The sequence below is a fragment of the Scleropages formosus genome, chromosome 17, assembly GCF_900964775.1.
Source record: "Scleropages formosus chromosome 17, fSclFor1.1, whole genome shotgun sequence".
NCBI classification, from domain to species: Eukaryota; Metazoa; Chordata; class Actinopteri; order Osteoglossiformes; family Osteoglossidae; genus Scleropages; species Scleropages formosus.
In genome coordinates, this window is record NC_041822.1 from 9,133,542 (window position 1) to 9,156,297 (window position 22,756).

Genomic DNA, 22,756 nt, shown 5'->3' on the forward strand with positions numbered 1-22,756 from the left:
GTGAGGACGGGAGGTGGTCGCAAAAGATTAATTATCATATTTATATAAATAAATCTCAGGATTTAAATTATTGCTACTTATAACGACCAGTATCCCGTATTTAGTTATTTCGGCAAGAGGTAATATTACCATCACATCCACACATAATTATTCTCATAGAAAAGTGAGGAATTCGATAAACAAGCTAACAAAACATGAGCTACGGTACATAATTGTATAGAATACAAGAACAATATTTTATCTACTACTAGCTAGCGTTGTGTTACTACTAAACTTTAAGTTTAGCAGAACTTATCATGTGCTCCACACATGTGAGTGAAGACTAAGAGAAGTGGTCATTTAGAATAATATTTAATCTTTCAAAGCCAATACGAATTTTGCTCGGAATAAAATGAGCAAATCTTTTTCACTTTCAGAATTAAATTTATAACAATGACGCGGGAAAAGTATTGTTGCAAAAGAAACATGGTGGAAACCTTTCGCTTCTGTCTCGTAGATACCGGCACGCACGTGATTGGGTGGGCACGTATTGACAGCCAGCCAGTCGCTATCGGACAGACAGCCGTGTGTCATGACGTATACACGCCTCTTACGTGTTCGAATCAGCAGAAGCCAGCATGCTTCATGGAACCAATGAGCACCGTCCAACGAATAGCTATCTGACCAATAGCGGGCATCCACGATAGGAAAGAGCTGAAAGCTATAAAAGATCGTCTTTCAAGGTATGTTCATTCCAGCTCTTTAGGACTACACGAGAAGAGTTGTATAGATTACTGTAGTTGTGTTGTCTGCAGGTGTGATCAGATATAGTTTATCCAGTTGTAAGGTATGTATTGTATTTGTGAGTTTGTAGTGTTCACGTTACATCTTGTGTTGTTGTGGTATACCAAAATGAGACTTTCGGTTTTAAACTTTAATTTTGTCTCAATCGGATACTACTGTCACGCTTGTTGAACTGTTATTATTTGAGTTATTTGTTCTTGTTGTGACTGGAAGTAGTATGTTTTCCAGCATTTCAATTTGTTTATTTTGTATATTAAATCCAGGATGATGGAGTTTATGGTTACGCTACCGGTATCTGACAATAGACTGGCTGCTTCCTGATGTAGATTACGCAAGGCTTTTTGGTTTAAATCGTTCAAGTTCAGTTAACGAGTAGAATATTTCTGTTTTTCCCCAAATAACGTCTTTCTGTGGAGGAAAAAAAATGAAGAATTTGGAGAAAAAAGGTCCTCACTCTGTGACGTTCTCAGTAACATGACCTTCGGCTGTGCAAATGATTTTTCAGGGATGATCTATGGCTAGTATAATTCATTGTGGATGAGTTCTTTAACCACCGCGCAGTGGCTCTCTTTAAGACGGTTTTTTCGATTTAATGTATGTATATGATCTAATGCTGTAGTCAGTAGATACGCGCGGGGCTGCCGATACGCGCGCTCGGTGACAGCCTCGCGAAGAGCTTCTGGAAGCTTCTCGAGTCTCGCCAATGAGCTCCGCTCGTGGCGCGTGTTCCTCTTCCGCTACCTAAGCTAGCGATTGTAAATGCTACCATGCTTTTTTTCAGCTTTTGAAAGCCTCGGTGAAGACAAATTTCTATTTGAAATTAATTCAGATAAACTCGCGATCGTAAAGTAGTGTGTTAAGTGTATTTTTCATCTGACAGGCGCCGCCTCTCCCGCCAGAACACGTGACTCAGACGAACGCGCCGTTGAACGTGACGATGAAGCTGACGTTCATCATCCTCGCGCTTGTCGCCGTCGCAGTTTTTGCCGACGAAGATGACAAAAAGGAAAATGTCGGAACCGTAGTGGGAATCGACCTGGGCACAACTTACTCCTGGTAAGCGGGTCAATACCTTTTGGGGTCCTCTTGGGGGCAGTAGGAACCGTAGTAGTTAGCTAGCATTCACAGCTTTTAACCTTAAACTTTCTTTTGAGACCACATTTTTTTTTAGTTTAAGTCGTGGACTCCTTGATATGGCAAGAATACCCTGGTCATTGTAAAGTTGTGGTTCTAAGATCAATTGGACAGCAATCAACTAAATGTGTTTAGCTAACAAAATCCACAGTTATGTCTTACAGCATTCTGTAGTGCTTCTGTATAGCATACACAGATTGACTTGGTCACTACAGCTGATGCATTTAAACTGTGGTCATGCTAATGGTGAAATTTTGATTTAATTGTGAAAGTTTCTCTTCCCCTTCAGTGTTGGTGTCTTCAAGAATGGCCGTGTGGAAATCATTGCCAATGACCAGGGTAACCGTATCACTCCATCCTATGTGGCTTTCACCATTGAGGGTGAACGTCTCATTGGGGATGCTGCAAAGAATCAGTTGACCTCCAACCCTGAGAACACTGTGTTTGATGCCAAGAGGTTAATTGGCCGTACGTGGAATGACCCCTCTGTGCAGCAGGATATCAAGTATCTGCCTTTCAAGGTATGATTAATGCAATTGGGTTCTTTGGGACAAGTTTAAAAACTTATACAGTCCATGTTAAGGTGAGTGGACAAATCTGATTTCTTGTTTCTAGGTAATTGAAAAGAAGAGCAAGCCCCATATTCAGATTGATGTTGCTGCTGGCCAGACAAAGACCTTTGCTCCTGAGGAGATCTCTGCTATGGTCCTCACAAAGATGAAGGAAACTGCTGAGGCCTATCTTGGAAAGAAGGTATGGTGGCCTAAATTACTACTTTTCAGACTTCATAAAGTTGGAAGAATGACATTAATTCTACAGTATTCTCATTTAGGTTACCCATGCGGTGGTTACTGTTCCTGCCTACTTCAATGATGCTCAGCGCCAGGCAACTAAGGATGCTGGTACTATTGCTGGACTGAATGTGATGAGGATCATCAATGAGCCGTGAGTTTTGACATTAGTGATACATAATGCCTAAATACAGTTGAGGACAAAATTTTCCATTCTTTTGGAACTAGCATATGTTTTTGGCTTGGATGTCTAATTCAAAATCTTTATACAACTGCCTTTCTACAGAATGTTTACCTAATTTCATATAACAAGGTGCTTGTTTAATCTCTTGCAGGACTGCTGCCGCTATAGCTTATGGCCTTGACAAAAAGGATGGGGAGAAGAACATCCTGGTCTTTGATCTTGGTGGTGGCACCTTTGATGTTTCCCTGCTAACAATTGACAATGGTGTCTTTGAGGTGGTCGCCACTAATGGCGATACCCATTTGGGTGGTGAAGACTTTGACCAGCGTGTAATGGAGCATTTCATTAAGCTTTACAAGAAGAAAACTGGCAAAGATGTGCGCAAAGACAACCGTGCTGTGCAGAAGCTGCGTCGTGAGGTAGAGAAGGCCAAGCGTGCACTGTCAGCTCAGCATCAGGCTCGCATTGAGATCGAGTCCTTCTTTGAAGGTGAAGACTTTTCTGAAACTCTCACCCGTGCAAAGTTTGAGGAGCTCAACATGGTAAGTACTCTCATGCTAAGCTAGTTAACATCCGGTAAACACTTTTTTTGTGAATGTGTTCACACGTGATCATGTTCGTTCATGAAGTTTTAATTTCTCACCCATTTTAGGATCTTTTCCGTTCCACCATGAAGCCTGTGCAGAAAGTCCTGGAAGATGCTGATCTGAAGAAGTCTAATATTGATGAGATAGTTTTGGTGGGTGGCTCCACCCGTATACCAAAGATTCAGCAACTGGTGAAGGAGTTTTTCAATGGCAAGGAGCCATCCCGAGGCATCAACCCTGATGAGGCTGTGGCTTACGGAGCAGCTGTGCAGGCTGGAGTGCTGTCTGGAGAGGAAGATACAGGTGTGTCTCCATTTGGTTGTGCAGATAAATGTTGTCAGTGTAAATCTAATGCAAACAGTCCTTCACTTGCATTAAAGGATAAGCCAATTTGCTTTACTGGGGAGCATGAATGCCATGATTTTGCTTTAGCAACATACTGTGTTAAAGGTACATCTCTTTGAGACTGAACCATATCAATGTTTCTTAAAGGTGACCTGGTTCTGTTGGATGTGTGTCCTTTGACTCTTGGAATTGAAACTGTGGGAGGGGTTATGACCAAACTCATCCCTAGAAACACTGTTGTGCCCACCAAGAAGTCTCAGATCTTTTCTACAGCCTCTGACAATCAGCCCACTGTTACAATTAAGGTGTATGAAGGTGAGTCTCAGTTCTAAGTCACCAATTGCAGAATTTGTCTCCATATAATTAAGGCTCAAAATAGTTAACTGGTTTAACTATGGCAAAACATGGTGATACTGAATAACATCTGTTTGCCTCTTCCTCCAGGTGAGCGTCCCCTGACCAAAGACAATCATCTCCTTGGTACCTTTGATCTGACAGGCATCCCACCTGCACCCCGTGGTGTCCCTCAGATCGAGGTCACCTTTGAGATTGATGTAAATGGCATCTTGCGTGTAACTGCAGAGGACAAGGGTACAGGCAACAAGAACAAGATTACAATTACTAATGATCAGAACCGGCTTACACCTGAGGACATTGAGCGCATGGTGAATGATGCGGAACGGTTTGCTGATGAGGACCGGAAGCTGAAGGAACGCATTGATGCACGTAATGAGTTGGAGAGCTATGCCTACTCGCTGAAGAACCAAGTGGGTGACAAAGAGAAGCTCGGTGGCAAACTGTCTGCAGAGGACAAGGAAGCAATTGAGAAAGCTGTGGAGGAGAAGATTGAGTGGCTGGAGTCTCACCAAGATTCTGATACTGAAGAGTTCCAGGCCAAGAAGAAAGAGCTGGAGGAAGTGGTCCAACCAATTGTTAGTAAGCTATATGGCAGTGCAGGTGGTCCACCTCCTGAGGAGGGGGAATATGATGGTCAGGCAGAAAAGGAGGAGTTGTAATCGCACAACTATTCATCTTCCAATTTTCTTAAAGCCCTCGTTGCTTTGGATGGATTGCTGGTGTAACTACACAGGGGTGAATGAACTAAGATGGAGGGGAAGAGTGACAGCTCCATATCTTCTGGAAAGACAGAGGGAAAGGAAATTTGAATGTTGTGTTTCTTCACTGGGAAGTGGAGATTTAAAAGTTGGCCTAGATTAAGGCTCACTTCTGCTGTTCTGGCAGTTTAATGGGGTTTACTTTGGGGGTTGGGTGGTGAGGTAAGATGGGCGTGGTGTTCACAATTGTCTTGTTTTATTTATTTGATCAGATCCTCCTTGGACAATTGTAGAAAACATTTCTACTGGAAACACCTTGAAATAAATGTTTGATATGAATGTGTATGCTTGTATTTCTTAAGTTGCATAGTAAATTGTACTCAACATATGATCAGCACTATACTATCAACTTCCAAAAGACATTTACTTATGTGCCATTGGGTAAGCTCTAGTGGTTACTTGAAGCATGGCCATTTGAATGACTTTAGTAAATTGTTCTGTAAGTAACCAACCAAAAAAAAAAAATCAGAAGTGTAACTACTCCTACCAGGTTAAGCTTTACCTCTGTGCATTTGTATAATGTGTGCATTTAGCCTGCAGGGATCACTTATTGGGCCCAAAACAAGATGTCTTGCTACAGTAGTTATTCATGTAACATGTTAAACTTGGCTGCTGAAATTCCTTTTGTGTGAATTGGTGTGAGGAGATTGAATGCCTCTAAGGGGGGGAAAAATAAAGATTAGTTTTTGGACCAACACACCTAAAATTCAAATTTATAGTTTTGTGCCTGTCTGACAATGCCAACAAGGTAGCGGAGGAGCGAGTGATACATGGCTACAGGAATGTTTCAAGTTCTTAAAATCACTGTTGTCGTCCACTCTAGAGTAGACACTAAACTGTTCAGAGGTGCTGACTGATATTTCAGTTGTGTTGAGACTTATGAAATGCTGTTAAATCAAGTTACTAGGATGAAGAAGGCTCTATCAGGACAAACAAAACTCAAACTGCAATTTTTTCAGAGTTGTATAACTAATGGCTTAAATGTCACATGGAACAGGTCTGCATTTACTTTGTGTATTTGTTCTGCCTGATTCTTTTTTTTTTTTAGTATTTGTAGGGTTGCAGAATGATGGATTTTAGGGATGAATTTGTCACAGGTCTGCTGTTCATTGTGCATCTCATTGGAGATTGCTGAAAACCCCACAAAGGCACCTCAGTGCTGTAATGCTGTATCACCAAAATGCATAGATAGAAATACCAAGTGGCACTGTGTGCTAACATACAAACAATATTTACCATAAAAACAGCACCCCTCAATTTAGAGTAGAGTAATATCTAGTACACTCAAGTGTAGTTGCATGGAGCTGTATGGCTGACCTGGATATTCCAAAGTGCATTCTTTGGGAGAAAGACATGTTTTGGTTGTGGTATTTTCTTGAAAGCAAGTCTCAGGTATCTGTTCTAATATGCAACATCTACTTTGAGAAACTGCTTAAGTTCAGGGAAGTCCAGACAATCCTGGGAAACTGTGTAATGTGTGCTATACCCTGGTTGGGACTCTGTCATATGGTAATCGTTATGATTTAGAATGACAAATGAATTCACCGGATGCACACGTCTTTGGACTTTGTAGGAAAGCACTGTACGTGATGGAAATCAATGAATAAACTGAACAGACAACAGGACTCGCACCCAAACACAGGAGATGTGAGGCCCTACCAACCGGATCACTCTGATACTACATACATTAGGGTGACAGTATTGAACACTAAATCATTCATTCTGGTTTTGACTTCACTTTCTGGTAACTGATGTAAAAGTATTGCAGATGTTAAATAAATGTAAATATTTTCTTTTATCTGACAAAGTATGTTAATATTCTTGATATTATTCATTCTTCCAATGGATTAATAGCTCAAACGGGCAAAATTGAAGACTTGTAAACCTTTCTCTAAAACAAATTCATTCATTTGTTCATTATAACCACTAGTTCAGCGGTGGGTCAAGGTGGTCCAGAACCTATCCTGGAATAAGCAGGATACACTCTGGACATGATGCCAGTCAATCGCAGGGTTGGCAGGCACACACACATTCACATTCTATGGGCAATCTGGAAAATAAATAAAATCAATGTAGGGAGAAAAATCTTTAAATGCAATTTTAAAATCAAGCTTACTGCTTCTTGATCTTAAGCAGTCAATGACTTCAAAGTCACATATTTAAGAACATCACATAGATGGGATGGTTGTACTTTAGAGTTTCAGAGAGATCCTGCTAAACTGGAGTTGGACTTTCTTAGCAGCATCATAGTCTTGTACAATATAGCTGTTGCTCAAGAATGAGTGATGATATTCAGTTGATTGTCATCACTACAGGAAGCCATTGTTTTTATTTGGCGCTAAGACCGCACACACACGCACACTGACTGAAGCTACTTGTCCCAAGCAGGGTTACGGTGAACCAGAGCCTAATCTGGCAACACAGGGTACAGGGCTGGAAGTGGGGGGGGGGACACCCAGCACAGGGCACCAGTACATCGCAAAGCACCCCAAGCAGGACTCAAACCCCAGACCCCCTAGAGAGCAGGACCTGGCCAAACCTGTTGCGCCACCACACCCCCGTACAGTGCTAAGACTGTCAGTGTTCAAATGTTATTTGTCAGCATTTTTAATAATTTTTCTTCAACTTTTCATTTATTGTAATAGGGTGTGAAATATTATTTATTCCATAATTTATGCCCATAAAACAGTGTGCTGAACTTAATTTGGCTTAGCTGTTCTTTTTAAGGTTTCACTTGAACTCTTTTTCATATTCACTGTGTTACTAATACATTAAAAGGCACGAAAAAAAACCTTTTCTATGCAAAATTCATTACTGAAAGATTATTGGTTCAGAGCCCAAACGGCTTTTTTCAAGTGCTGCTAAATGCAGGAAATGGTTCCGTTGGAGATGGAGGGCTTGATAGGGGGAGGCAGGCAGTTAAACATTTCCAGTGACAAATTTACGACTGCTCTTCCGCTACTGGTACTTTTGAGTTCTCAGTCTGAACCACATTTCCAGACCGCCCGCGGCAACAACGGGGCGACGTTTACGAAAAAAAAACCTGAACTTTTCCGCACGGGATCTCAAAGTTGTTTCTTAGCAGCGTGCGAGCTGCTGTCGGTGCGGCACTTCATCAGGACGGCGTGCGGTCAGGCGTTCGGGCGGGAGCCTACTCCAGTTCTACTCAAGGAGCAAGGCACTTAAAGCCAGTGGCCTGTGTACTTTAAACGGCGGCAGTAGAGCTAGTCTCATGAGAAACACCGCCTCAGACATCCTTTGCTTTTACCTGGCTCCTTAATAACTTCTGAAGGACAGTGCGGCCTGAGCGATGGCCACTTCAGCCTGGAAACGGAGGCCCTTTCCTGCGCTCCATTTGTGTGTTCGAGCACGCCCACGATACACTCCGCTTGCTCCGCGGTACTGAACGAGAAAACGAAAAGTATTCTGCAAAACGCCAGCGTTTCGGTGCTTAGGCTCGGCGGAAAAGGCAATTAGAGATGAAATCGCCTGTGCCATCGAACCGCTACACCCAGCAGCCAGAAAGATCATCGCTACCAAACTAGTCCTAGAAAAGAAACAAATTCTGCTGCTGTTGTTGACTGCGTCCCTGGAAACTTGTCGTGGACAGAAAGGATTTAATAATGCCGGGATGATTTGCATTTTCCTTGGGAAGTCAAAGTCAGTTTTTTTTGTGAATTACTGAGGTGACTAATGACACAAATGTTCCTCACTAAGAAGAGCCTCCCGGAGAAGGGGGCCTGTAAGATTTATGGTCAGTGTAAGAGCTGGTGATCCTCACAGGATTACCAAGGAGACACCAACTTCCCCTTTGCCTGCAACAATGGCTGGCCGTTACGGGTGAAAAGGTTACCAACACCGTTGATGACACAAACATCAAGCATGAAAAGGGCTCCTACGCTATGCATATTTTTATTTGCGAGCATGTTTAAACAAAAATTAAAAAAAAAAAAAACAAACATGAGTCTCTTGTTCCTGATATAATCCTGAAGTGAAAGCAAGAATTAAAACAGAGTTAAAGAATTAAAAATAATTAAAATGGAGCTACGACAATCCGTGCCATTTAACATCTCTGCTTCGGTTTACGAGGCATTTATTCGCGTTCCTCTGGACTACATACGTTTGCATTTCCCTGAGCAGCGCCACATATTTATGAGTTTAGAAGACACCTTTTCTTCTTCAGCGTGAGGAACAAGGATGATCCCAAAGTACTCAGTTGAGACCTTCACCCAAGGTCACTTACATTTACATTTACTCATTTAGCTGACATTTTTCTTTAAAGCAACTTACAATGTTAGTCCACCAACAGTTATTCACCCATTACACAGCTGGGAAATTTTACGGAAGCAATTTAAGGTAAGCATTTTACTCAGGGGTACTACAGCCGGAGGTGGGGATGGAACCTGCAACCTATATGGGGCAAAGGCAACAGCCCTAACCACTATGCTTACAGCTGTCCCCATCCCCGGTGTAACTGTCATTTACAGTGCTAGATAGATACACTGCAAAAGTGCAGGAACAATCTTATAGTACACAGTATTATAAAATAAAATGTAATAATTTTTGAAGGGAAACTGTATTGTTATGTTGTGCTATGACAGCTAATGTTAACTATTGAAGCAGTTGTGTCATTGCATTTTTGTGATATTTAGCATGATTCGATTTTAGAATTCAGGGAGGGACGCATAAAAAACGTTTACCATTGAAACTACTTATGTATTCGACTTGTTAATCCCTTACGAAGGCTTTTTTCGAAACACATTCATGCCCTAAGGCGGGGAAACACTGCACTGTATATCTCTGTGACTGTAAACGACTTTTCCCTTTGGAGAAACGGGACCGTAGATTTAAACGCACGTGCGTTTTAAAATCGACGTTTCGGATTGGTCGGTGGGCTGCCGTTGCGCTCGAGACCCCGGGCTCTCGTGCACGGCACAGCCTATTTTTCTCCCCGCCGCTCCCGTGACCCGTCTATCTGGGCTGGCTTGGCAGACAGCTCAGGTTCCTGAATTGGTCAGGGTTTTTCTTCCTCTTTTTTAGTGCATAAATTGTTTTTAGGTGCGTTTTTGAATTTCATATAACCTTGACGGACGGCAAATACCATTATTTAATAAAAGATGGAAGACCCAAAAGAACGGACGCGACAACAAGAATTTCAAGAATCGGTCAGGTAAAGCCTTATAGTTCGCCTCATAACAGTATAGAATAAACATTTTAACATTTGTTATACTTTTAACTTAGGTCTAGAACATTAGAATAATAATGTACATTTTGGAACATTATTTTACCATAAGCATGCATACATTTCGTGGCAAATTCAAGATTTTTTTTTCTAAAAACATGACATCGACTAGTCTGAGCTCAAGAACTGTCGAGCTAACAGAAAACAAATGTTTTGACAGAAATTCCTTAAACTGCATTTCTGTTGGGGGGGCGTGGTGGCGCGGTGGCGCACTGGGTTGGACCACGGTCCTGCTCTCCAGTGGGTCTGGGGTTCGAGTCCCGCTTGGGGTGCCTTGCGACGGACTGGCGTCCCGTCCTGGGTGTGTCCCCTCCCCTTCCGGCCTTACGCCCTGTGTTACCGGGTAGGCTCCGGTTCCCCGCGACCCCATATGGGACAAGCGGTTCTGAAAATGTGTGTGTGTGTGTGTGTGTATTTCTGTTTGGGGTCGTAAATGTGTTTAAATTATTTTGCACTCTAAAATTATTAATGAATTGTTTCATAATTAATCATATTTAGCTGTTCATAAACTGTACAGTATTCCATGGGTTGTACTGTATTCACAAATGCTACCACACTGTGGTCATATTTCATCAGTGCTTAGTCAAGTTCTTCAACTGGTTCTTAATGAATTCAGATCTGAACAAGGAGCCAAAGAAATTCATCCAAGCGTAGTGCGATCTTCTGAACTGAGAGTCATTTGGTTAGACTGGGAGTATCTCCAGGTTGTTATGGAAACCCTTCTTGAGGTTTCCTAATGCCCAATCCCACCACTACTGGTATCACCCTGGTCTTGACTTACCACATTCCAGTGATCTCAGTTTCCAGGTCCTTATGCTTGCAGAGCTTTCCAGCCTCCAGTTTGCACCATTTGGGAAAGCTATAGTATATCTACAGGTAGGCAGGTCTTCTCTTTGTTATTGTGCAGTATCATGTCAGGGCGGTTCACTGATAGTGTGCGATCTGTAATTATCAGTAAGTCCTGAGTGATGGTAATATCTCTGATGCTGAGGACCTTTTCAGCCTTATGATCATAGTATTTATCAGTTATTTGGATCACCAGGTGCTTGCACATTGTCCAGTCAGTGTAGCTAGCCGCCTTATGGTGTCTTTTTATTATTATTTTGCTAACAACTTTGTCCAGTTCAGCTTACAGTGTCAGGTCTGTACAGTGTAAAACTGCTCACAAGACACAAGATTGCACAAAAGTTTTACAAGACAACAAACAAATAAACAATGGCAATCCAGGATCCAATATTATGTTGCAGCTGCAAAAGATCAATCCAGGACCTGAGTAGACACAGTCACTTAACAAAAGAAAATTAAACAAGACAAAAGCAGATCAAAGTCAAACTGTACAATAAAACAAGGGATGTCATTTACATTTATTTATTAATTTATTAATTTACATTTAGCAGATTCTTTTTCCAAAACAACTTCCAATGAACACTATGTAGTAGTTTTTAGCCAATACCTTTTCACCCAAGGTGATTTACAAAAATTTTCGATACACTACATACATACATTTACACTACATACATATAATGAGACAGTCAACCATACATCACTGAAACATACTCTGGCAGGATTGTGTGTCTGCATCTCTATCTTTGGGTGGTTTTTTAGAGTCACTAATTTTCTTGAAAGCGTATCTTCAGACAGTGGGAGGAAACCCACAGAAGCACAGGGAGAACTTGCAAACTCCACAAAGACTGAATGGGGATCAAACCCACATTCTGTTGCACCATCCAGGTGCTGTGCAACTACTCACTCTACCACAATGCTGCCCGAGTTCTATATTGCATTATAAATTACATTACGATTCCATCCATCCATCCATCCATCCATCCATTGTCTATCCCACTTGTCCTAGTAGGGTCGTAGTGGCAGTAGGGAGAGCAGAGAGGCCCAGCCGCCCCTGTCCCCTGCAGCTTCCTCCAGCTCAGCCTGGGGGATCCCCAGCCATTTCCAGGCTAACTGTGAGATATAATCCCTCCAGCGGGTGCCTGGTATACCTCCAGAGGGAGGTGCCCAGGGAGCATCCTTATCAGATGCCCACAACACCTCAACTGGCTCCTCTCAATGTGGAGGAGTAGCAGCTCTACTCTGAGTTCCTCCTGGATGTCTGAACTCCTCACCCTATTACGGAGAGTGAGTCCCAACACCCTGCGGAGAAAACTCATTTCAGCAGCTTGTATCCGCGACCTTATTCTTTCGGTCATTACCCAAAGTTCATGACCATAGGTGAGGGTAGGGATGTAGATTGACCGGTAAATGGAGAGCTTCACCTTATGGCTTAGCTCCCCCTTCACCACTACAGTCCGGTACAGCGATCGCATTACTGCTGCCGCTGCTCCCAGCCTGCAGCCGATCTCACGCTCCCTTCTCCCCTCACTCGTGAACAAGACCCCAAGATACTTAAACTCCTCCACCTGTGGCAAATTCTCTTCCCTTACCCGGAGGGGGCATGCCATCCTTTTCCGTGAGAGAACCATGGACTTTGAAGTACTGATCCTCATCCCAAATGCTTCACACTTGGCTGCAAACCGTTCCAGTGCGTGTTGGAGGCAACCATGTGACGGTTCCAAAAGGACAACATCATCTGCAAAAAATCAGAGGTGTCACCTTCTGACTCCCACATAGAATGCCCTCCTGGCCTTGACTGCACCTTGATATCCTATCCATGAAGACCACAAACAGGAGTGGAGACAAGGCACAACCTTGGTGGAGTCCAACACCCACACTGAACAGGCATGACTTAATGCCGAGTATGCGGACACAGCTTTCGCTCCATATGTACAGAGACCGAATGGCCCGCAGTAGTGGCTCTGGTACCCCATACTCCCGAAGCACCTCCCACAGAATTTCCCGGGGAACACGGTCATAGGCCTTCTCCAAGTCCATAAAACACATGTAGACTGGATTAGTGAACTCCCATGCCCCTGCAATTATCTGTGAGAGGGTAAAAAGATGGTCCACTGTTCCACGGCCAGGGCGGAATTGCGTTGTTCCTCTTCAATCCAAGGTTCAACTGTCAGCTGGAGCTTCCTTTCCAGCACCCCGACATAGACTTTCCCAGGGAGGCTGAGAAGTGTGATACCCCGATAGTTGGCACACACTCTCCGGTCCCCTTTCCTAAAGATAGGGACCACCACCTCAGTTTGCCAATCCAAAGGCACTGTCCCTGAGGTCCATGCAACATTGCAGAGATGTGTCAGCCCTGACAGCCCTGCAACATCCAGGGCCTTAAGCAGTTCCAGGCGGATCTCATCCACCCCCGCTGCTTTACCACCGTGGAGCTTACTAGCTACCTCAGTGACTTCCACCAGGGAAATGGATTCTGACAGCTTGGAAGCCTCTGACCCTTACTCCTATAAGGAAGGCATATCACTCGGGTTTAAGAGTTCCTCAAAGTGATCCTTCCCCCTCCATACAATATCCTCATCAGAGGTCAGAGTTTCTCCAATCTTGCTGAGCATAGCCTGAGCAAAGCTCCTCCGATTCCTTCTGAGCTGCTGGATGGTTCTCCAGAACCTCTTTGAAGCTGACCGATAGTCGTTTTCCATAGCCTTTCCAAACTCCTCCCCTGCCCTAGATTTTGCTTCTGCAACCGCAGCAGCTGCTGCCTTCTTCACCTGCCGGTACCTGTCTGCTGAGTCAGCAGTCCCCAGAGCCAACCAGGCCCTAAAGGCCTCCTTCTTCAGCTTGACGGCTTCCCTCACCACCAGTGTCCACCAGCGGGTTCTCGAGTTCCCGCCCTGGCTGGCACCAACAAGCTTTTTGCCACAGCTGTGCCTGGCTGCTTCCACAATGGAGGTTTTGAACAGGGTCTATTCAGACTCCATGTCCCCTACCTCTTCTGGGACATGGGAGAAGCTCTCCCGGAGGTGCGAGTTAAAATCATTCCGGACAAGGTCCTCCGACAGTCGTTCCCAGCACACCCTCATTAAACATCTGGGCCTACCGGGCCTGTCCATCAGTTTTCCCTGCCATCTGATCCAACTCACCACCAGATGGTGATCGGTTGACAGCTCAGCACCTCTCTTCACCCGAGTGTCCAGAACATGTGGCCTCAAGTCAGGTGAAATGACTACAAAGTTAATCATTGACCTTTGGCCCATAGAACTCTGGTACCAAGCACACTTATGAGCATCCTTGTGTTTGAACATGGTGTTTGTTATTGACAAATCATGACTAGCACAGAAGTCCAATAACATTTCACCATTCGGGTTCAGATCAGGCAAGCCGTTCTTCCCAATCACCCCCTGCCAGATTTCCCCGTCATTGCCAACGTGAGCGTTGAAATCCCCCAGCAGGTCTATGCAGTCTGTAGGTGGGGCCCTGTCTAGAACCCACCCACCTTCTCCAAGAAGGTCAAATACGCTGAACTGCTGTTTGGTGCATAAGCACACACAACAGTCAAAATTTTCCTCTCTGCGACCCTAAGTTGCATTGAGTCGACCCTTTCGTCCACCGGGATAAACTCCAACTGTATGGCAGCCAGCCGGGGGGTTGTGCTATCCCCACACCTGCCCGGCGCCTCTCACCCTGTGCAATTCCTGAGTAGGAGAGGGACCACCCCCTATCGAGGAGTTTGGTTCCAGAGCCAACACTGTGAGTGGAGATGAATCCAACTATATTTAGTTGGTATTTCTCAACCTCCTGCACCAGTTCTGGTTCCCCCCCCAGTGAGGTTACATTCAATGTGCCAAGAGCCAGTTTCTGTTGCGAGGGGCCGCGACACCATGCGCCACACCGCCCTCTCCCACCATCTGGTACACACTGCACCCAACTTCCGTGTTGGACCTTGCGGGTGGCCCCCCCACGATACCTTTTCGGGCTGAGCCCAGCTGGGTTACATGGGCTGCCCGGCCACCAGGCACTTGCCTAGGAACACTACCCCCAGTCCTGGCTCCAGGGGTAGGTCCCCTTGACCTTATTCTGGGCAGGGTAAACATTCTTTTGTTCCTATTTGCCATAGGGGTTTTTCAGATCGTGTTAGTCTGAGTCTTCACTCCAGACCTGTTCACCTTGGGAGATCCTACCAGGAGCATACTGCTCCCAATGACATACATAGCTCTGGAGATCCCTAGATCACGCAAGCCCTTTTGCCACACCAAGGCCCCAATCCAGGAAGGGACATTACAATTTATTCTTTACAATACAAGGCAAGCATAACTGTATATTACATATATATATATATATATATATACACACACACACACACACATTTTCGGAACCGCTTGTCCCATATGGGGTCACGGGGAACCGGAGCCTACCTGGTAACACAGGGCGTAAGGCCGGAGGGGGAGGGGACACACCCAGGACAGGACGCCAGGCCGCCACAAGACACCCCAAGCAGGACTCGAACCCCAGACCCACCGGAGAGCAGGACCCGGTCCAACCCATCACGCCACCGTGCCCCCGTCATATATATATATATATATATATATATATATATATATATATATATATATATATATATATCAGTGGGTCTAGAATTCGAGTCCTGCTTGGGGTGCCCTGTGGTGGGCTGGTGTCACGACCTGGGTGTGTCCCCTTCCCCTCCAGCCTTGCACCCTGTGTTGCCGGGTTAGGCTTTGGCTCGCCACGACCCCGCTTGGGACAAGCGGTTTCAAACAATGTGTGTCTGTGTGTATATGTCTATACATACAGAGTTATGCTTGCTTTGCAATACAAGAGGTGAATTTCTTGTCCATGATGAATACAGTTCCCACATGGAAGTCTTGTAGTATTTTGGCTTCCCAGGAGGACCTTCCTTCTTTATGTACTCAGTCCAGTTACTGCTTACAGAGGCTGGATGAGACAGGGGGACCAAGCAAGAGTGCAGGAAACTGCAACAAAGAGAAGACAAACACAGAAAACCAATGACTTCAGACAACTTGGAAAGAAGCCGAGAAGAAGTGGTGCCAGGCTGCAGGGGAGTGGAGCTACAGGAATTGTGAGGTATGGATATAAATATCCTAATTCCTAATCAAAAGCACAGAATGAAAGACTGTAAAATGAAAGAGATTTATATTTTATTTCTTTCTTTTTATAATTCTGTTGTTTTGCAAAACTTAAAGGGCTGCTTGTCAAGTGATTTTAAAAGGAATGCTTTTAAAACCATGGAAGGTCAACCAGTTTGTACCACATGTGGGCAGCATTGAGCAAAATGTTCGGCAAAAGTTTTTAAAACAGCAACTTCCTTGGTTGATTTTTTTTTTCAGTGCAACGTGTAATGTTAAGCTACCTATATCTATGTACCCATTTATTCAGTTGGGTTATTTTTGGGGATCCATTTTAGGGACGTACCTTGTGCAAGCATACTGCCTCAGCAGGTGAGATTTAAACCACCATCTTCTAAACCCAAAGGCAACAGTTTTAATCAGTACACTAGCAGCTGGCTCAAGCTCAGTTTTTTAGAAAGGAACAACCTGTGTGCCAAAATGGAAAACCAATTTAAAAAGAAAATATTAGAATTGGGGTAAGCATGGCGGTGCTGCGATGCAGCAGACAGCCGGGGCCTGCTCTCCGGTGGGTCCGGGGTTCAAGTCCTGCATGGGATGCCCTGTGGCAGACTGCCGTCCCATCCGGGGTGTGTTCCCTCCCTCTCCAGCCCTGCACCCTGCATTGCCGAGCAAGGCGCTGGCTTACCGCAACCCTGCTTAGGACAAGCGGTTGTAGACAGTGTGTGTATCAGAACTGGGAATGTATATCCCAGTTTTAACATTTCCACGGGAGGTAACATTTTCTTTCTTGGTTCTTGCTCCCTTGGGGTGGAATGACCTCCCCCTCTCACTTAGAACTGTTGAATCTCTGTCCACATTTAAAAAGGGTTTTAAAACTCACCTCTTCCATAATCTGTTAAGTTCATGTAAGGTATTAATGTTCATAGAATAGAACTTTATTTGCAATTTGTACACGTACACATGGTCCGGGCACATAGGAATTCTTGTGTGATGCTGAAAGAGTCAAACGTATAGGCAACATGTACAGAATAAATACTCTAAAACTTCAATAAATAAAACTGCAATAATACAATAATTAAAATTACTACAGTAATAGAGAAGATAAATACTAAAAAAGGAGGACATACTATTAAACAAATACTTTAAGAAAAAGGGGGAGAGGGGAGCAAGAATAAAATGCACAATCCACACAAAACATACACAAAGTACACAGTAAAATATCCCATACACAGTGAAATACACAGTAAAGACTACAATAATACTGTTAATAATAATATTAACATGCACTATAACTTTAAAATCATGCTCGCATAAACCTTTTCGCAGCTGCTCCTGTAATGTAACGCTAATGTTTATATGTATCTCAAAAAAAAATTATTACCAACAAGGTGATCAGGAATCGTGGATTTTCTGATAAAGTTTTATGCAGCTACTCACGTGATGTGCATTGGTTCATATGGTGGAAAGAAACTAACTGCACTTAAGAATCACACATCTGCATCTATGCCTCTCTTTCTGCTAATGTAATGTACACCTTGTATTTTCTATGAGATGTACATCACATTGGAGAGAGGCATCTGCTAAATGAATAAATGTAAATGTAGGTCTGTATATCAAACAAAGATCATCACTGTTCATGTAAGAGAAGTAAGATTTTAACTGGTTTTAGCAGTTCAGTGAAATTGAAGAATATTCAATATTTCCAGGATCATCTACAACAATTGATTCCATAAGATTAAACAGTTAAATAACAAGATGTGATGATTTAAGGTAGTCAAGCCATATCCACTTTTTAAATGTGTTGTATACGTTAGATAGCTCCAGCACAACTAAACTAAGGGAAACAAGCAACTTGTCCTTTCAGCCAAGGAGATGTGAACTGGGAGACCTCAGTTGCCTGGAGAGATCCAGGGGCAGGTGTCAAGGTGGCAACGGTCAGAACATCACTGAGAAAGAAACCCCTAACTGCATCCCAAAAAAGGAGGAAGATCAGCCCTTCTGGATTTAGGGGGAAAGGTGAGGGTTTTTACCTTCATCTTGTTATATATCATTTTATCTGTATTCGTTTAGGCAGTACTTGGGTAGACATGATAGTACTGTTTTCTAGTGTGAAAGAACATGAGTTTGATCTCAGCTCAGTAAGTTTATTACAGTTTTTTACCACAATCCAAAAACATGTGTTTGGTGCTGTTGTAGCTGGAGACTGTTAATCATATAAAGTATGATTATGGTTATTGTCAGCATTTAAGATTATATTTTAATAATGTGGGTCATAATTTTATATATACAATTGTACATTAATACTAATTCTCCATGCACCTACTGGTGTATTGTATGCTGCTTAAAATGGTGTTACTAGACAAACTATCTGAAAATTGTCTGCATCTCTATCTTTCCAGCTGTTGGTGTAATGCACTTTTACTTTCTCTGACTTTTATGACACTTTATATATATAATATATATACACACTGTCATTTTGTTTCTTTATGGTTCAGTGCTTCTTTAGTGGGGATGTAGTGGCACAGCAGGTTAAACTGGTGTCTCATGACTCCTGAGCTGCTTGGCGGGGGGGTTGTAGGGTTTGCATGTTTCTCCCAGCATTTGCAGCCCTCCCAGACATGCATGGAAGAAGGCACAGTGGCAAAGCACTTCTGTTCCTCCCTTGCCTTGGAAACCGCTAATGTAGTTAAGAGTCCAAATCAACTCAATGGCACTTTCATCTATTTACTACTTATTTTTATAGTACTGTTAATGATTTTTTTCTATGCTGTATTTATGTACAAAATATGTAGTAAGGTACAGCTACATTTATGCTATAATTATTAAATGTAATTTTCTAGGTGTGTTGTGAAAGAAACTGATAGAAATAAAATTTGAAATATGCACTGACATGAAAATGTATACGTGAATTTGCCTAATTGGATCATTTCAAGGAACAAATGAATTCAGCTAAGCGATGGATGGGTGTACTGTTTTTGTTTGGGGGCGTGGTGACACAGCGGGTTTGGCGGGGTTCTGCTCTGTGATGGGTCTGGGACTTCAGTCCTGCTTGGGGTGCCTTTCAGCAGACTGGTGTCCCGTCCTGGGTGTGTCCCCTCCCCTCCCCTCTCCTCCCCTTCCCTCCCCCTCCAGCCCTGTGCCCTGTGTTGCTGGGTTAGGTTCTGGCTCGCCGGGACCCCGCTCGGGACAAGTGGTTTCTGACAGTGTGTGTGTGTGTGTGTGTGTGTGTTTGCTCATATGCTTGAATCTTGATCCAGAACCATATTGTTTTCTGTAATTGCTGTTGGTTCTTCTCATAGCCTGTAAGGTAGTGTTATGCACCTCATAATAGCTACAGATTGATTAATTGCTTGTAACCTAGGAAGACCTTTGTACAGTATTTACATTTGTTTCCATAGGTTATTTTTAGCTTATGAACAGTGTTCCTGTAGCAGCAGTGATTATTTTAATTGCTTCCTTGTTGTCGCTTAATAAGTTACTTATGAAGTTCAGGGTCTATCAACTGGCACACAAGGCTTTATGGGGCTTACATTTTTACAGTTTTTTGTTTATTACAATGGCACATGTGCTCTTCAGACTTAAAGTGTATTTAATTAGTGATGGATTGGGTGAAAGATATTTCAAAAAGTGTGTGTGTGTGTATTTGAGAATGTGCTCATAGGTTATTAAGTGAAAAAGGTGTTTGTTTAGTGTGTGTGGGTTTCCTCCCAAAGACATGCAGTTCAGGTGGATTAGTTAAACTAAATTGCCCATAGTGAATATGTGGCTCCCCTGCGATGGACTGGTGTCCTCTCTGGGGTGTAGAGACCCCCCCTCCCCCAGCCTTTTGCCCAAAGCTTCTGGAATAGGCTGTGATCCACTGTGTCTCTGCTCAGGTCAAGTGGTTATTGAAATTGTGTGGATGGTGGATGTATTCCACTTTGGGATAACTGATCAGCTAAACAATGAACACACACACACACACACACACACACACACACACACTTTCAGAACCACTTGTCCCATATGGGGTCACAGGGGAACCAGAGCCTAACCCAGCAACACAGGGTGTAAGGCCGGAGGGGGAGGGGACACACCCAGGACAGGATGCCAGTCCGTCCCAAGGCACCCCAAGCGGGACTCGAACCCCAGACCCACCAGAGAGCAGGACTGTGGTCCAACCCACTGCACCACCGCACCCCCTTAAACAATGAACAATTTATATAAATTACTACAAAATGGGGTTGATAAGTGAACTAGGAGAATTTCTATTTGTTTCTTGTACCTTACATGGTGGCGCGGTGGCGCTGTGGGTTGGACCGGGTCCTGCTCTTCAGTGGGTCTGCGGTTCGAGTCCCGCTTGGGGTGCCTTGCAACGGACTGGCGTCCCGTCCTGGGTGTGTCCCCTCCCCCTCCGGCCTTCCGCCCTGTGTTACCGGGTAGGCTCCGGTTCCCCATGACCCCGTATGGGGCAAGCGGTTCTGAAAATGTGTGTGTGTGTGTGTGTGTGTGTACCTTACATTAGTCAAGTTTCTGCAAGCATTGGACATCTCCAAAGAGGTTTAATGTGTCAGACATACTCAAAGAAGGATGTGTTGTGATAGTAAATTGTTACATAATGTACTAGCCCTTATATTTTATATTAATAAGTTGTCTTAAATGAACTTTGGCTAATAAACATTAACCAGAGTTGTAGTGAAAAGCACAATATGTCAAAAGAGTTGTTTTATGTTCGTTCCACAATGGATAAGGTGGCATATATGTCTGTGTGCATACATGTAAAGGAAGTACAAATTTCTCAGAATATTTCATCTTCCTTCACAAAATGTACTGTATATATGTGAAATATATGCATGCATATTTGAATTTTGTCTTTGTTTTTAAGTGTCCATTTTCGGAATTCTTTTGAATTCTATGAGCAGAATTAAAACTATTAAAGGAAATTTTTTCAGAGCACTGTATCACTCACCCACTGGTGGAAGACAGTATGGCGTTTCATATTTTCAACCCAAATATACTTCTGTTATGAAAGAAGAGAAGCTGTAGGAGGAATAGGGTTGTTGTCTGGGATAGAGACAGTGATGTAAAAACACAGTGGAACTCTAAAAGCAGTAAATAGTGGACAACCTTGTGCCCAGTCAACGAACAGCTCCAGTCCATATTTTATTCCTTGCAGGCATCCTGGATACTGTAGCAGTTCAGCTGAGAGGGAGTGAAAGGGCAGTTTCCCTCAGCAGCAGGTGGAGACATCCCCCATTTTCCCTTTCAAACCAGGCCCATAACCAATCAGAAAATTGTCTGCCCCTCCTCTGTTCCAAACAGAAAGGCGGTTGAGACTTAAGAAAGCATTAACTGGCTATCAGCTCTGTGGTCTTTTTCACCATCCACGACAGACTTTGACAGCTCTATAAGCGTCTAACACAAAAAAGATTTAAGGTGTATCTGATGTCTTTATTTTTCTTGTTCTTCCTCTCTTGCTTGTGAGTTTTCTTGGTTTCTTCTGCTTGGAGTAAGGGTTTTGAGCTCTCATCTGTTTCTTGTTACTTTTGTGAGCTTCACTCTGTCATGGACTTATCTGGGGTCCGCCGAGCCTGCCTGGGTAACTGTGCAACAGATGAGTCCTCCTTCCTTTTGGAGACATTTGGTGAGTTCACCTCAACAGCTTTTTATGACAGTGTTGTGTGACAGAAACTATCCAGTTGTAACAGGTCTGTTGTATTTAACAGCTGGGGTGATTTAGAGAAAATTAATTTTGCCTTTACTTCAGATACAGAGGAGCTACTTAACACTCTCCTTGTACTTGATTTTATTAGTATACAGACAGAAAACATTTTATTTTTGGTGTATTACATCTGCATCTTCTGTTATCTACCAAGTGTACTGATGAGAAACAATAAATGGCCCAGTCTTTAGGTTGTACATTTTTAGTGTTGAGGAAACGTCCATCTGTTCTTCCAACAGTTTGGCTTTGTAGCTTGTGGTTTTTGTGTTTCCACAGATAATACATTGGTCTATATGTGTATAACTATGTGAAGCAGCAGTGGCATTAATAGGGCTTATTAACAACCCCTCATCTTGGAATTGCTTAATTATTTATGGCGGTATAACGGAGGAAATGAGGAGGTGTCTGTGGCCTCAACAAAGACTCATTATTAATTCAGTGTTTACCTACATGAGTGAATTGCTCATCAAGAAATAAGAGAAAAGATTCTAAGAAGGTTATAAGGGAGCAACTCCCAAAAGCTCCAAAGTGTTTTACCTTGGTAAGTTGCCACCAACAAAATTTCATGGAGATGAATTTGATCAGAAAATGTTCCAGTTAGATCCATTTCTTACTTTTGTGTTTAAGACTATTACTTACAGCTTTGTCTGTTGACTCCGGACTGTTGCATTTGTTCTTTTCTCACACTGTAGTTGTGTAGTGTTTAACATGACAACCTGCATATGACAACCTGTTGCTACAACATGTTACTAGTGTTGACTCTGTCATCATGTTTTGGCTCTAACTGCTGTTTTGGAATTCATTTTGCTTTGTTTTTGGTGGCCTGTGGATGGGCTTCAAGGGGTCTGTGAAGTACAAGCTTGTTTTGAAAATGACACAAAGTAAAATTAAAAGTAAAATATATTACTATGCAGTTTCTGTGT

The 22,756-nt window shown here is 43.2% G+C and overlaps 2 protein-coding genes across 3 annotated transcripts in view; both read left to right on the forward strand.

Annotated features, from left to right (window-relative positions):
* The first annotated feature begins 731 nt into the window (after positions 1-731).
* Positions 732-5,638, forward strand: LOC108938559 (endoplasmic reticulum chaperone BiP). 2 transcript variants are annotated; one of them, XM_018759174.2, is made up of 9 exons: positions 732-826; positions 1,664-1,839; positions 2,207-2,438; positions 2,533-2,670; positions 2,750-2,862; positions 3,044-3,434; positions 3,545-3,782; positions 3,972-4,139; positions 4,269-5,638. In XM_018759174.2, exons 2-9 carry the CDS (start codon positions 1,721-1,723, stop codon positions 4,838-4,840), a joined length of 1,971 nt encoding a protein of 656 aa, XP_018614690.1. In that variant the 5' UTR covers positions 732-826; positions 1,664-1,720; the 3' UTR covers positions 4,841-5,638. The 2 variants fall into 2 exon arrangements, with proteins under 2 accessions (XP_018614690.1, XP_018614691.1); XM_018759175.2 differs by having other exon boundaries at positions 745-826; positions 1,683-1,839.
* Positions 5,639-9,940: 4,302 nt separating this feature from the next.
* LOC108938443 (regulator of G-protein signaling 3-like) overlaps positions 9,941-22,756 on the forward strand; it is a 31,372-nt gene continuing 18,556 nt past the window's right edge. The window contains exons 1-3 of the mRNA XM_029259717.1: positions 9,941-10,109; positions 15,975-16,127; positions 17,997-18,148. Of these exons, the coding sequence (XP_029115550.1) occupies positions 10,057-10,109; positions 15,975-16,127; positions 17,997-18,148 (358 nt within the window). The 5' untranslated portion in view covers positions 9,941-10,056. The remainder of the gene's footprint in view (positions 10,110-15,974; positions 16,128-17,996; positions 18,149-22,756) is intronic.